The sequence below is a fragment of the Megalopta genalis genome, chromosome 1 (assembly GCF_051020955.1).
Source record: "Megalopta genalis isolate 19385.01 chromosome 1, iyMegGena1_principal, whole genome shotgun sequence".
In the NCBI taxonomy this organism is placed as follows: domain Eukaryota; kingdom Metazoa; phylum Arthropoda; class Insecta; order Hymenoptera; family Halictidae; genus Megalopta; species Megalopta genalis.
This window is the reverse complement of record NC_135013.1, coordinates 25,830,849-25,844,958: the sequence shown is the minus strand read 5'-3', so window position 1 is coordinate 25,844,958 and position 14,110 is coordinate 25,830,849. Positions and strand designations below refer to the sequence as shown.

Sequence of the window (14,110 nt, the reverse complement as noted above, 5' to 3'; positions counted from 1 at the left end):
ACGCGGTCGCGAGATAACGACTGGCCGGTTTCCATTCGTGCTTTCGCCGAACGATTCGCTCGCAGCTTTCAACTATCAGCGAGCAGCTGTTCGACGAATCGAGAGAGAATCGGTTTTCGGTCGACTGACTCACCGTTCGCCTGAGGACAGTCCTAATGGTCTCGACTTCCTGCCTTGTCGGCCAACGTGCATAGACGACGCCGCTGAGCAGCAGGACAAAAACGGCGATCCAGATCGTCCATGCCGGGACGTTTCTCGTCCTGGCAAGAAGCTTCTGGGCGGTCCTCGTCGAGATCACTTCTTGCGCCGGTATCTCGAGCTTCTGCGCTTTCCTCAGAATATCCTGGAGTCGCCTCTTAGCCTGCTCCACATCCGGCACCCCCATTTTCTTTATTTTTATCGCGCCTCCGCCCCTCTCGTCGACCCCCGTCCCCTGGCCCGCAGCCTCTCCTCCGCAGCGTTCGCAGCCCCTCGAAGGATCGTGTCCTCGTTCCTGGCACGGCGGCACCGCTCGCGATCGAGACGTTAAGAGAGCCTGGCTTCCCGGCTTCTCTTATGGCGTCGGGTCATCCTCGGGGCGTGCAGCTGCTGCGACCGCTCTGCAATATTCAACAGTTTTTCTTAACGATCCATTCTCGAATTTTCCGGGGCACGTCGACGATCGCCGGCGAGGCGATTCCGACGGCGCGCGGATATGTTATTACGGTACTGTTCTCTCTCCTTAGTCGAATCGTTTTAACTAACAGTTTTAATCGTCCGAGAAACGAAGCCGTAAATTAACACGCTGTCCGCGGGTCACAGGTCGAGGGCGAATATCGAAGAAGTTTGAAAAAAAAGTCCTGTTTTTAAAAAATATTTAATTGAAAAGTAACGATGAGATTTTGATGGTATGTATATATAGAGAATTCTTAGGCTTTCGAAGAGGGATTATTTCGAATATACAGCGTGTCAATGTCAGGGTGTAATTATGTTAACACCTGGAATGTGGTGATTCCTGAGGTCGTTTCGAGTAACTTTTTCCTCAGCGAAAATGCAATCCGCGGCTTCGTTTGCGAGTTATTAACGAAAAACCCTGACCAATGAGAGGCGAGATTATCTGGCGCGCGGCGGCCGAGCCATTGAGCGGAATTTGGCTTCGCGCGCTCGTTAGTTGGAACGCCTCGCGCCAGCCGAGCTCGCCTCTCATTGGTCACTGTTTTCCGTTAATAACTCGTAAACGGTGCTGCGGATTGTATTTTCGTTGAGGAAAAGGTTACTTGAAATGACCGCAGTAATCACTTCAGGACCTCAGTTCTTTCCGGGTGTTAACATAATTATGGGGCACCCTGTTTAGCACGGCGATGTATCGTTACAATCTGAACAATCGGAAAGTACAAAACTAGCGACACGACATTTCGACGGATCTCTCATACCTAGCGTTAATTTCGTCAGAGCTATTTTATCGATGCTTCTCTTTCTTTTTCCCTCATTTTTCTCGTCCGTGAGTGAAAGCTGGCGGTGCAGATCAGACAGAATCGCCGATCATCGGAGTTTCCATCAACGTTTACACCGTCGCCTCTGTGTCTCGTAATCGAACCGCATTTTCGAGAGCCGACGACCGAGTCGCGCCGTCGTCGGCTCTCCGGCTGGCCGCGTCGAAATTCGCGCGGTCCAAAAACAAAAACAACGCTAGCACGCTCCAGCCGCGAACTCGCCGGCGCGGCGAAGATTTCCGAGCGGAAGCGGCAAGGGGGTCGAGGTTCGAGACGAGTGATCCGACGTTAAACGAGTCGGCACTTAATTCCGACCGAGAAAGTTCGTATCAGCGATCGCCCCGCGGCCCCGCGGCCTGCCTCTCTAATCGATTCCGAAATTATTCCCGGCGCACCGCGGTAATTACCTAATAATTCCGCGATCGATCCGCCGACAGAAACGACGCGGCACTCTGAAACAGGGGGACAGTGCGGGAGGGCGAGAGCGAGAGAATGCGGAGAGATAGCGGGAGAAAGTCAGCCACTACTCCCCTTCGATTCGTGCCCCCGCGAAAGTTCGACCTACTTCGGGCCAGGCGCGGATCACAAAAGGTTCGCGCGAGCGACACGACGCGCCGGCTAATTATTCTCCGCTGGGTTCGACAGTCCGATTTTTAATTATCGACGTATCGGTCGACCACCCTCGCGCAGCCACGCGAGCGAGAGATATCGCCGAGCCGATCATCGACCTGATTTCCCGCGACGCGACGCGTTCTTCCTCTCATCGTTCCCTTTTTCTTTCTTTCTGCCTTTCTTTGTCTCCGCGCTTCCCGCCATCGAATTACCGGCTGTGCGAGGTCAGCGATCGAGCGGGAATGCGGTCTTTCCTCCCAAATATTCGTCGACTTTCATTATCCAATCGACTTTGCCGAGATCCGTCGAAATCCTGCGATTGCTAGGAAGAACGCCGCGTGTCGCGAGATACAGCAATGTCTCCCTAACTGACGCTCGGGTCGTGCACAAATTGTGGACAATTTGTAAAAATGCACAAAAATGACGATTCGTAGCTATAAAAACAAACCGCAAGACTCGAATAATCGTATCTCCTCTTCCCAAATTGTCCATTTTTGTGCACAATCTGAGCGTCAGTTCGGGAAACGTTACTGTATTATCGCTTAACCGTCTGTTTCGTGGATTTTTATGGCAATTCGAAACAAATACAATTGGCTGTTGCTGCGCTTAGATAATAACGTGCAAAGAAAATGAATAAGAAGAATGTTATTGCTTATAAGTATAAGCAATATAGCGCACTAAATCTCGATGAGTAGACTGTAATAATAATAATTATATTTGTACAACTGTATAAATATTATTATTATTATAAATATGTTGTATATATATTTGTACAACTGTATAAATATTATCTCTATTATTATTATTTTTACGGTCTACTCATCGAGATTTAGTGCGATTGGCCCTTTTTGCAGGATATTTCCACTTGTCAATGACAACAGTAATACAAGAAATAAACATATTTGCAGTCACTGTCACAAAATTCAAGACAAGTTTATAAAAATTGTTTACCTAAATTGCTGATTCACTGACTCTCTAGTCCTAATATGATATGATGAGATATGATTACTGTATTGTAAAAATGGGTGCTTACCCGTGTATATAAATAAATTAAAAAATTTAACGATTTTTAGGACTGTTCTCATGTGGGATCTTTGTACGCGTATGAGTACAGGGAAACATTGCAAGTTTTTATTTAATGTGAAAATCACGGAACGGTGTGAAATAGAGGGTTAAAGTTCGTGCTAGTATCGTTTCAAATTGCATAATTTTTGCGAGCCTATCCGAATTTCTTTTCGCTACTCTTTTCCTGACAAATGCGTAAATCCTATACGATGCAATTCACAACTAACACTAGATTTAACTAAACACTAAAAACAGCTGTTTCCTATTAGTTCATTGAAACAACAACAAAACGTTCATCCCGATTTTGAACATGCGTTATTCTAATATTTGCCGCGAGCAGTATAACACTGAATAAATAACTCGTAGCTCATAAACGTTGAATAAACAACTCATAAATGTATCCGAGCAATCCGAATAATCGCGAGTTGAAAATCTAGCGCAGACGCGTCGACTTAAATTCGTTCGAACCGCGGCACGCCGCGTTTCTCGTTACGGTCGCGGTATCGGTCGAAAGCCTCTCGATTTTCCATCCGCGTGATTTTTTTCGCCGGAGGACCGCCGCGAGTTCTCTCGCCGCCGACGATAATTAATTTTCCGAGGCTCCCCTTTAAAATAGTTCGCTCGCCGGCGAGCTTCCCTCTCGCGCAAACTTCGCTTGCCCTTCTTTGAATTATATTCGAGTATCGAGAGTGAGGAAAAAAATCTTTTGTGAATCTTCCGCGGAAGTTCCGCGCGCCCGAGCAACTTTCCAGCGAGGATCGGCGAGGAAGAACGACGAGGAGTTGCGGAGGAGCGGTTAGGGGCGGCTGCGAGGGGGAAGGACCGAGGGAGGAACAGTTTATCTTCCCGGAAGAACTTTTCTCCTGTATGCGGAGGAAATACCCTTTCGATCAAACCGCGGCAACGAACCGCAACAGCCCGAGTACCCCGCGTCTCTCCATCAAGATTTCTCTCCCCTCTACACCCCCGCCGACCGCCGTTCGCCCGACTCCCGCGAAGTCTCTCCCTCCGAGAACCTCGAGGTTACACGTATCCCCCTATTCCCGATTCGACGTTATTTTCCCGTGTATCGAACGGAAACGCGGCCGAAATAACAGAACCGCGCGCAATTATGTCCGTTGGAAAACAACATTCGGCGCTAACAATGAATGCACGCGGAACGCTCGCTGGCAACCTCCGTGTTCGTTCTCCACTCAGGTTAATCAAACGTCGATTAATTGCCAGAGTAGTTGGCTTGCTCGAAGTGCAAGTTGCCCCGGTTTCGCCCGACGGATCGAGAACGGCGATCGCTGGACTGCGAATTTTACGCAGTTACGATAAAAAGATCGATTTCCGTCGTAACTCGCTTTTCAACTTCAACGCTAAAGCTATCGAGCAACGACGCCGACTGGTCTGCATTGACTCGCGAGAGCGAAAAGGTAGAACTCATTGGGATCTTTTAAAGTTTTAATTATGAAACTTGCTCCAATAATGTAATTTATTCGACCACTTCCCGCGAAGAGGTCTCTAAAGTTTGTAGCATCGTAAGATTAAAAACCGATCGTTCCGAGCGTGGGTTTAGCGTTAAACGAATATCATGAATTTGACGCGACAAACCTAAAGTTTCTGGGATATAATAACATCCGCTCTCGTCATCCCTCCTGATTTATGCCGCTGTTTAACCGTTAATTACGAACTTATCGTATTCTCTTTATCTTTGTAACAGAAAGCGTTTTGACCGGTAAACGCTAAATAAATAATAACAATAAAACCGAGTGAAAGCGTGATTTGAAACAGCGAACAGACTAGGAGAATTCGCGTTTGTTAACACTAGATTTACGGAGCGCAAGAAACAGCTGTTTTATGGTAGCTTATAAAAGCAATAATAAGACATTTATTCTGATTTTTGACGAGCATTATTGTAACGTTTGCGTTAGTAAATCGAATAAATAACTCACAAATGTATCTTCGCGATACGAGTAATCGTAAATAAAAAAAATTAGCGACCCGTCATGTTCACGGTTTCCTTAAATCCAGTGTCAAAATCGTCAAAAGAAGAAAGAAATTCCTATTCGACTGCCGTTCCTCGCGATCAGCGCAAACGATTCCTCGTTTCCCCAAAAGATCCGCAATCTAGCGTTCATTCTTCGGCCACAGAGAGCCGGAAAACTTCCGCGAACGCGTTTCGAACTCGTTGGAGCCCACGATCGAGATCCCATCGGAGAAGTTTCGAAATCTACGCAAAACGATTGCCGACCCAATTAACGCGGAAGCTGGCAGCGGCCGCTTGAAACCCGGTTGCTGCACGAGGCGGAACCGTGTGGCCGGCCGATCGGCGGGTACGAGGTTCCGGTGTAAAAACACGCGGCTGTTTTCACGATAAACGTTGCAGCGTTTCGATCGAAACAGCTCGCCGCCGCTTGCAAGTGCCGGCGTTGCACCGGCGTTGCACCGGCGGTGCACCGGCGTTGCACCGGCGGTGCACCGGCGGTTCGCGGTTCCGAAGGGAACGCGGAGCGCGATAATCTCGGCTCCGTGTTGGAAGTCGGCTCGGGGCCTTGTTAAGGTCACGACGGGCGACGTACCTCTGGCGTTCGTCGGACGACGAGGACGAGCCGGTGGCCGGCGAGCGTCGGGGGTGGGACCGCCGATCTCTACTCTGGTCGGCTTCGGTTCGGGCCTGGAGACGACGACGGAGGCTGTTGCCCGCGAAACTGGTTCACGGGGCGGGCCGCGACGGAGCGGGCCGGGCACCGACGCAACATCAACGAGGCTCTTCGGGTCCTCGTTTCCTGGACTCGCGATACAGGTACGAGAGGTTCGAATCTCGCGCTGTGCCTGCCGGCAGGCCGCGGCAACGACACACTTGGGCGCCGACGACACAGAGGTGCGCGACACTTCACCCGAGACTGGCCCGGAACACCGTGTGTCTCCTATCTGTGTATCGCCTCACTGATCGACCGGCTTCGGGAACACACGACGCGCACGGCACGGCACGAGGACGAGGACGAGGACGCGGATAGCCGCGGCGGAGGACACGGCGACACGGCGACACAGTTGCGCGGAAACAGGGTCAAGTTCCACGAGGGTGGAGGATCGATCATAGCCCGAGCTGGAACGGGCAAGAACTGACCGGCCTCGTCGAGGGTAGCTGCCCTTATAGATATAAGTCGGGAGGGTGGCGCACGCGTACCGGGGTGTCGCGCATGCACGATTCGCGCGGTTGCTCCACTGCGCTTTCACGCTGCGGGCCACGCCGTTTTCCGCGCCGCTTTCCGCGTCGGGCCGCGCCGTTCCGCGCCGCGCCGCATCCCAGGATCCGGTGGAAGAGAAGCTTTAAAGATCGAATCCGATTGGCCCCGCGAACCACAAAGAACGAACGACGAGGACGGAAAGTCGGTCGTTCGGTCAGAAAGCGACAGTAAGGTGCTGCGAGCGTCGGTGCTGCCCGCGGGCCCCGCGCCGCGCCGCGCCGTCGAGGGTGGAGATGCCGGCAGAAGTGGCAACGGTAGTGGTAGTGCCAGCGCGGTGGTGGCAGTGCCGCGGTGGCTGCGGCTAATGGTTCGGGAACGCACAACTTCCGGAGCCATTCGTGGATTATCGCGGCCGGGGGATGAAAAAGTAATTTACAGTCGGTCGTTTAATTTCGATCGCGACCGAGCCCGCACCGCCGGCCACCCCTCCGAGCCAGTTTATGCCCGGTCACGTTCGCCCGTCTATTTCTCCGCGATGTTTATCCGTCGGGGGAATTTTTACAGCGTCACGGCCGATAATGGGACGCGTGCTCGCGACACGGCTCGCAAAATCGACGCCCCCTGCGATCTAGATCGGTTAGCTCTCTCGCCGTGCCGAACGTAAAACGACGACGGAAACCGACCGGCCCCACTCGGACAAGTCTTATGGCGGGATTTCCTGTTAGAGCATGACGTACTACAGTAATTTCTCCTGGAAATGTTTTCAGGTCGGAATTGAATCCGGCAGATCCGAGAATACTAAGTCGCGATTCTTCGAGCCGCGTTTTTATGGAAACTCGGGGCAGTCGCCGATGAAAGACGGCGGCCAGCATACTGGTGTACATTAATTTGATTTCATAGCAATGCTAGAATAAATATGATGACTTGACCTTTTTAGTTCTAATTTTTTGCCACGATTCGAAGGCAATTCGGAGGCCACGTGAGACGATTCGACGGTCACGAACCTAGAACAGTAAATTCTTCCTCCAGCTTGTAAACAAAAAAATGGATAATTTGGGAAGGAGAGATACGATTATCCGAGATTTGCATCTTGTTTTTATAATTGTTAACAATCGGCATCTATAAAAACGAGCCGAAGGTTTGAATAATCGTATCTCCTCTTCCCAAATTGTCCATTCTTGTTTAAAAACTGATGGCCAATTGGAGAGAATTTACTGTAAGTGGTAAGTACTAGGTACGTGACCGTCGAATCGTGGCACGTTGCCTCCGAATTGTCTTCGAATCGTGGCAAAAAATTAGAAATAAAAGTTAAGTCATCGTTAACGGCCGCTGGTACAACACGTGTATCATGCGCGGTGTGTTCAGGAAAAATCGCTACGCAAGGAGTGGGGGCAGGCGACGCATGCTCGAGAGTCCCACACAGCGGCGTGACGCGTCTACAGGGTGGCACCTGTTGTATTGCATTGTACTTGCAGCTCTGCGTCGCGTCGCGTCGCTATCGTAGTTCAGAATTACAATGCTCACCCGGTAGACACGCCGCGCCGTTGTGCGGGACTCCCTCCACACGCGTCGCCGCCCCACTCCTTGCGTAGCAATTTTTCCTGAATACATTGATCACGCGCCGTTCGGTACCAGTATCGGTGGTACAAACAACTAGTTATTTTCGATTCGATTGTGAACGAGTGCGAAATCGCAATTTACCTCGATAATATAACAATAAACCTAAAATTTCAATATTTGTGAAGTTTACCTGACAATTTATCGCTGATTCGCAAACTATAATTTAATGATAATTTTGTTTACTTGTAAAATAGCAATTTAATCCAGGATAAAATGTTAGCTCCCCATGAAGGTTTCTCATAAAACCGCGCGGCCCGTAAAGTGTTAATGTACATCGGCGTGCTGGCCGCTGCCTTTTATCACCGACTGTCCCGAGTTTGTATAAAAACGAGCCGCGAGGCCCGAAGAAACGCGATTTACTATTCTCAGATCTGCCGGTTTCAATTCCGACCTGCGAGCATTTCTTGGAGAAATTACTGCAATTACTCGATCGAGAGCCGTTCCGCGTTTCGCTCTGGATCTTATTCGATCGGGGAACGGCGCGTTTGCCGGGAATTACTCGCCGCATTTGCGTTCCCGTTCTTTCGATGCGAGCATTACAGGGACCTGTTGCTGGAGTATATTTACGCGGCGTACCGGAGACAAAGTTCTTACGGGCACGAATTCGTAATTGAACGCGACGATTCGAGGACGCCGCCGTGCCACTCGCAGATCGAATCGCGGGGGCAGAGAAGTGGGAAAAAAAAAGGAAAGAGAGGCCGCGGAGCGAACAGTTTCAGAGTGAAATTCTAGAATTGTCGGACTGGAGACGCCGTCATCTTCTTGCCGAGGCCCGAGGGTCGCGGGGACTGGAAACGATTACGCGGCGCGACGAGTCCAAAAACGAAAAGAACGCGCTGAAAGATTTTACCGGGAGATTGGACGTCCCTGCGACGGCGAATAAACGAGAAAGGAATTGCGGATGACAGAAAAAGTTTCGAATTTATCCGCGAGAGGAATATCGCCGCGGAACGATCAAAGTCCGGTCAAACTTTCGAAGGAGACAGCTTCCGCTACTCGTTGTGACCCGGAACCCGTGTACTCGCGTTGTTTCGTTGCTCTCAGACCGATTCCGAAATATTTCTTCTTCGATTAAATTCTCTAGGAAATTATAGACCGTTGAGGATAGTCGCGATGCATAAATTATTTATCAAGAACACACGACGCGAGCGAAGGAATCGTTCGCCCGCGGTCTATTTTCACCTGTTAAATGTAAGATTAAATAAATATAATTAATTTTTAGATTAAATACGATTAGTTTTTACGTTGAAGTTTCAAGTTGTTGTATTTTATCCGTGCTCGCGTGTGACTGCTACATTATCGTCTTCTCACTGTAACAAAGTGTTATCCCGTCGATCGATGAAGCTTGCATTATAATTCAGTGACTTTTCTGTGCAAAATAAAAATTGTCCGGATCGATTGCAAGACAAGCGAGCCAAGCACAATGCTCTTTCTTCCTTAAATCATTGTAATAAGTTAAAATTAATACGTAAACGTTCCCAATTTCGTTTCATCTTTTCTCGATTTCACGTCTCGCCGTTCCATTGTTCTGCCACAAATGCATCAAATCCGCAGCCTCGCGACAAATAACAATATATATGCGATATTATGAAAGAACAGAAATGTTTTCAGTCGATCATTTCTAATCTCGATCCCGGCTCTGGTACCCGGATAGCAAGAATCCGACGAAGTTAAATCCGCGAGCGAAGGAAACAATGCGCCGCGAACGCATCGAAATTTTGACGAATGAATAATTCACGCCTTATTCGCGAGCTCCGGAAACCTTTCTCCTAATCCGATAATAACGGAACAATGTAAATCAGGCTTTCGGAAAGCGATTCGAGAAGTCGAAGATCCCAGGGAGGGGGTAAAGAAATGTTGCGCTATCGATCGTTCCGGCGGTACACGGCAGCTCGCGTGTATCGGGCTGGTAGCGGGAACGGCGTTGCCTGAATTTACGGCCGATCCGTTCACGGATGGACGATTTACTTGTCCAAACGGCGATCGGGACCGGCGCGGCGACCAGAAACGGAGTGGCAATGCGATCGGAGCGTTACCGCTCGCTGGGCGCGTCACCCTTCTCACCTGTCTCCGCGTTCCCGTTAACGTTCCTTCGGTACTCCTCGGCTGGCTTGACGAGAAATCGATGGCAGTTAATAAGATTAAAAGACGGATCGCGGCTCGGCGCGGCTCGGCTCGGCTCCGGCCGCGGCCCGGCGCCCTCGCCGTAGAAAAGCAATCAGCTCCGCGAATTTCCGAGAACGTTAACGGCATCGATAATAAGCAGACGCGATCGGCCGTGCCGAGGACAAACCGGCGCATATTGTGCCGAAAACGGGGCCGCGATTTTCGAAAAATTCAATCGGGGAACGTAGCCTAATTCGCGGATTATTTTAGGGAAATTGGGTCGAGCGGAGCGCGGCCGCCTGTTTCGCTGGTTATTTTACGAAAATTAGATCGAGAGGGAAATTCCGTCGGGCAATTACAAGATTGCTTACGGTAAAAAGCGAAGGGAAAACACGGCCGGCTGGATATCCGGCGGGCGTGCCGGAACGGCGCGGCGGCCGACGTCAGAATTTCGGCCGGTATCGATCGAGGATCGATCGGCGATCGCTTCGTCTCGCGTTCGCGAATGGAACGCGAGCGCAGGCCGGATTACTTGCAGGCGGAAGGGGAGCAAAGAACGGCGCCTGGGAGAACGGCGAGGTAATTTTCATTCCCGCCGCGAGTTTATGTTCGCTGCGTCACTTTGCCGGGTCGTTAGCCGGTATCGTTATCGTTCCTTCCGGTTCACTCGGTAAGTGCAATTATTTTTCTTCGGCCCGGACGGGAGAGAGACAATCGGCGCAGCAGGGTGAAGCGCGGGCAAAGCGGGCGGGCCGGCCGGCCGGAGGAAGCTGGGAGAGAGAGAAGGGTGCACGATAAGTGGAGGAAATCAAGCAGCAGGAAAATGGTGCTCCATGGAAGCGGAGCGTCACGCCAAATTAATGTCGAGCGCTTCGGTGTGTGCAATCGCCCGCGAAGATAACGAGATTGTTAATTAGCGAGCGGAATTTTCCATCGCGGGAAACTCGAGCGGCCCCGAAACAAAGGGAAGCCTCCCGGAAGGAGGTGCGAGAGCGCGAACGAAAAACCGGGAGGGGTCCCCGTCTCCGATGGCTTCCGGCGCGATGGTGTCCCGTTCGAGATCGGCGCCGATTTCGCGGGGAAAAATGCCGCCGAATCCGGCGGGAAGGATCGTCGTGGAAGGATCGCTGGATCCGCGGGGAAACGGGGACCGGGGACTCTCGAATAAGTGCAGGCAGTTAATTAGTATGCTAATTTTTATGGAGTGCCTAGGCGGCTGCTTCCACCCCCGGGCTCGGATTAATGGGACCGCTTTAGAAAAACAGCTAACGAGGAACGAGGAACCGTCTCCGGCGCGTAGATCGCAATTTACGATTCGCGTTAACGCGGGAGGGTGTCGGACAGGGAACATGCTCGTCCCTCGCAGCAGCGAAGGTTACTGACAACGATAAATCCGTTCGATAAAATCGAGACAGTTCTATTCGGAGCGCGGCAGCTCTTTGACTCGCCGGGAAACCGGAGATGAAAGAAAAAACCGCTCGCGACACTCGACGGAATATTTTCTTGAAAGATAGAGGCGGGCGAAGATAAGATTCCCGCGGCGCCAGGCCGCCGACGAACGGGAACAGAAAACGAGGAATAGATGGTCGCCTCGCGATTAGGTCGAGCCAATAACGAGGATCCACGTATCGACGCGCGAATCTTCGTGATTACAGTAATTTCACCCAGAAATTCTCGGAGGCCGGAATTGAAACCGGCAGATCTGAGAATACTAGATCGCGATTCTTCGGACCTCGCGGCTCGTTTTTATAGAAAATAGGGACAGTCGCCGATAAAAGACAGCGGCCAGCACGCCGGTGCACATTAACACTTTACGGGCCACGCGGTTTTATGAGAAACCTTCATGGGAAGCCAACGTTTTATCCTGGATTAAACTGCTATTTTACGAATAAACAAAATTATCATTAAATTGTGGTGGCGAATCAGCAATCGATTGCCAGGTAAACTTCACAAATATTGAAATTTTAGGTTTATTGTTATATTATCGAGGTAAATTGCGATTTCGCACTCGTTCACAATCGAATCGAAAATAACTAGTTGTTTGTACCACCGATACTGATACCGAACGGCGCGTGATCAGTGTATTCAGGAAAAATTGCTACGCAAGGAGTGGGGCGGCGACGCGTGTGGAGGGAGTCCCGCACAGCGGCGCGGCGCGTCTACCGAGTGAGCATTGTAATTCTGAACTACGATAGCGACGCGACGCGACGCAGAGCTGCAAGTACAATGCAATACAACAGGTGCCACCCTGTAGACGCGTCACGCCGCTGTGTGGGACTCTCGCGCATGCGTCGTCTGCCCCCACTCCTTGCGTAGCGACTTTTCCTGAACACACCGCGCATGATACACGTGTTGTACCAGCGGCCGTTAACGTCAGTTTGTGCCATGGCACAACTGTTGTGTCAGCGGCCGCTAAAGTGTTAATACGAATACATGGTAATGCTAGAATAAAAACGATGACTTAACTTTTATTTCTAATTTTTTGCCACGATTCGAAGACAATTCGGTGGCCACGTGCCACGATTCGACGGCAATTCGGAGGCCAGGTGCCATGATTCGACGGTCACGTACCTACCACGTGCAGTAAATTCTCCCCAATTGTCCATCAGTTTTTAGACAAGGATGGACAATTTGGAAAAAGGAGATACGATTATTCAAACCTTCTGCTCGTTTTTATAGTTGCCGATTGTCAACAATTATAAACACGCAAAACTCGAGTAATCGTATCTGCTCCTCGCAAGTTGTCCATTCTTATTTACAAGTTGAAGAACAATTGGGGAAAATTTGCTGTATCTTATAGCGCCGCTGACTCACACCCGAACAACCATTTTGTTTTGTCTTCCGGAAACTCCGTCGACCCTTAGCATCGACGTAGCAATATATTGCATAGGTGTAGGACTAGCGCAGGGAAATTCGCAGCAACCCGAAATTTGACATTTCCGGGAGAAATTATTGTATAAATTTGATAATATAAAGAACGACATAAGAATTTAGTGCGAAGACATTACGTTAACATTGACGTTGTTAAAATTTAACGCGAACCGCAGCGGCCGATAAAAATGACTCATCTGTATTGCCTTATAAAAATTACAAGATTGAATTTATTTAAACATTGTCCAATGATTATATTAATATATGTGCCGATGAATAAATTGATTGAATAGTTTCCGATGGAAGTCTCTTTATATTTTCAATCATTCTAAAATATAAATATCGTTGTATTTATAAAAAATTCGATAATTTTTCTATCTACCGTATTCCATCCTAAAATAAAATTGTTCCGTCGTTGAATCGAAACCCGGATCGAAAGAAAGCCAAAGATCGTATTTGAACCACTCGATGAAAATTGTCTACATTATTCCTGCGGGCGGGAAAAAAAACGTGTACTAACTGCACCAAATTGGAAAATCGACAATAACGCTTGTCTAGAAAAAATTCAATTCGTGGACTTTCTCGATACACCGTTTCTTAATTCCCGCAGGAGCGTCCCGACCGAATTTCCCTAGCGATTCGAGAGCTTCTCCCGACGGAATTCTTCAAAGAATAATGCCGCCGGCCGCCGTCGCGTCGTATTCTTTCCAGTCGGAAGCCATCAATTATGCAATGATGCAGACGGATGCGCATTAAGACACCTACGCTCTCAAGTGGCGAACACGGCGCCGTCCTCGCGCCCGTCCCCGTTCCGTCCCGTTCCGCGTCCTGCAGGAAATAAATCGACAGTAAATGGCGTCCGCGATTTATTTCACCGCGAGAGCCGAAAAGAGGCGGTGCGAGCCGCGATAACGAATGGGATAATAATTGAAATTAGGAGGGAGGCAGCCGAGAGCCTGATACGCCAACAAGACCGGCCAGCTGGCAATTAAACCGTGACGTATCGCCACTGTTATCTCCGCCTTAAGCCAATTTCGCGAACCATCAAATGCGATTCTTCCTTCCGCCATCGCAGCGCCGCGCCGTTCCGCGACATGCACGCGTCCCTAAGCGTCGCTTCATTCAAACCGTCGACCTAAATTCTCCGTGGAATTAACGTAATTAAAAGATTCGTCATCGTCTATTAGACCG

At 49.9% G+C, this 14,110-nt stretch overlaps 1 protein-coding gene across 1 annotated transcript in view; it reads right to left on the bottom strand.

The window, feature by feature from the left end:
* The window catches only part of LOC143259985 (uncharacterized), a 171,553-nt gene extending 165,318 nt beyond the window's left edge, over window positions 1–6,235 (bottom strand). Inside the window, exons 1-2 of the mRNA XM_076524380.1 lie at window positions 5,714–6,235; window positions 134–599 (exon numbers count right to left, since the gene is read on the bottom strand). Coding sequence (XP_076380495.1) covers window positions 134–385 — 252 coding nt within the window. The 5' untranslated portion in view covers window positions 386–599; window positions 5,714–6,235. The remainder of the gene's footprint in view (window positions 1–133; window positions 600–5,713) is intronic.
* Between the last annotated feature and the right edge of the window lie 7,875 nt (window positions 6,236–14,110).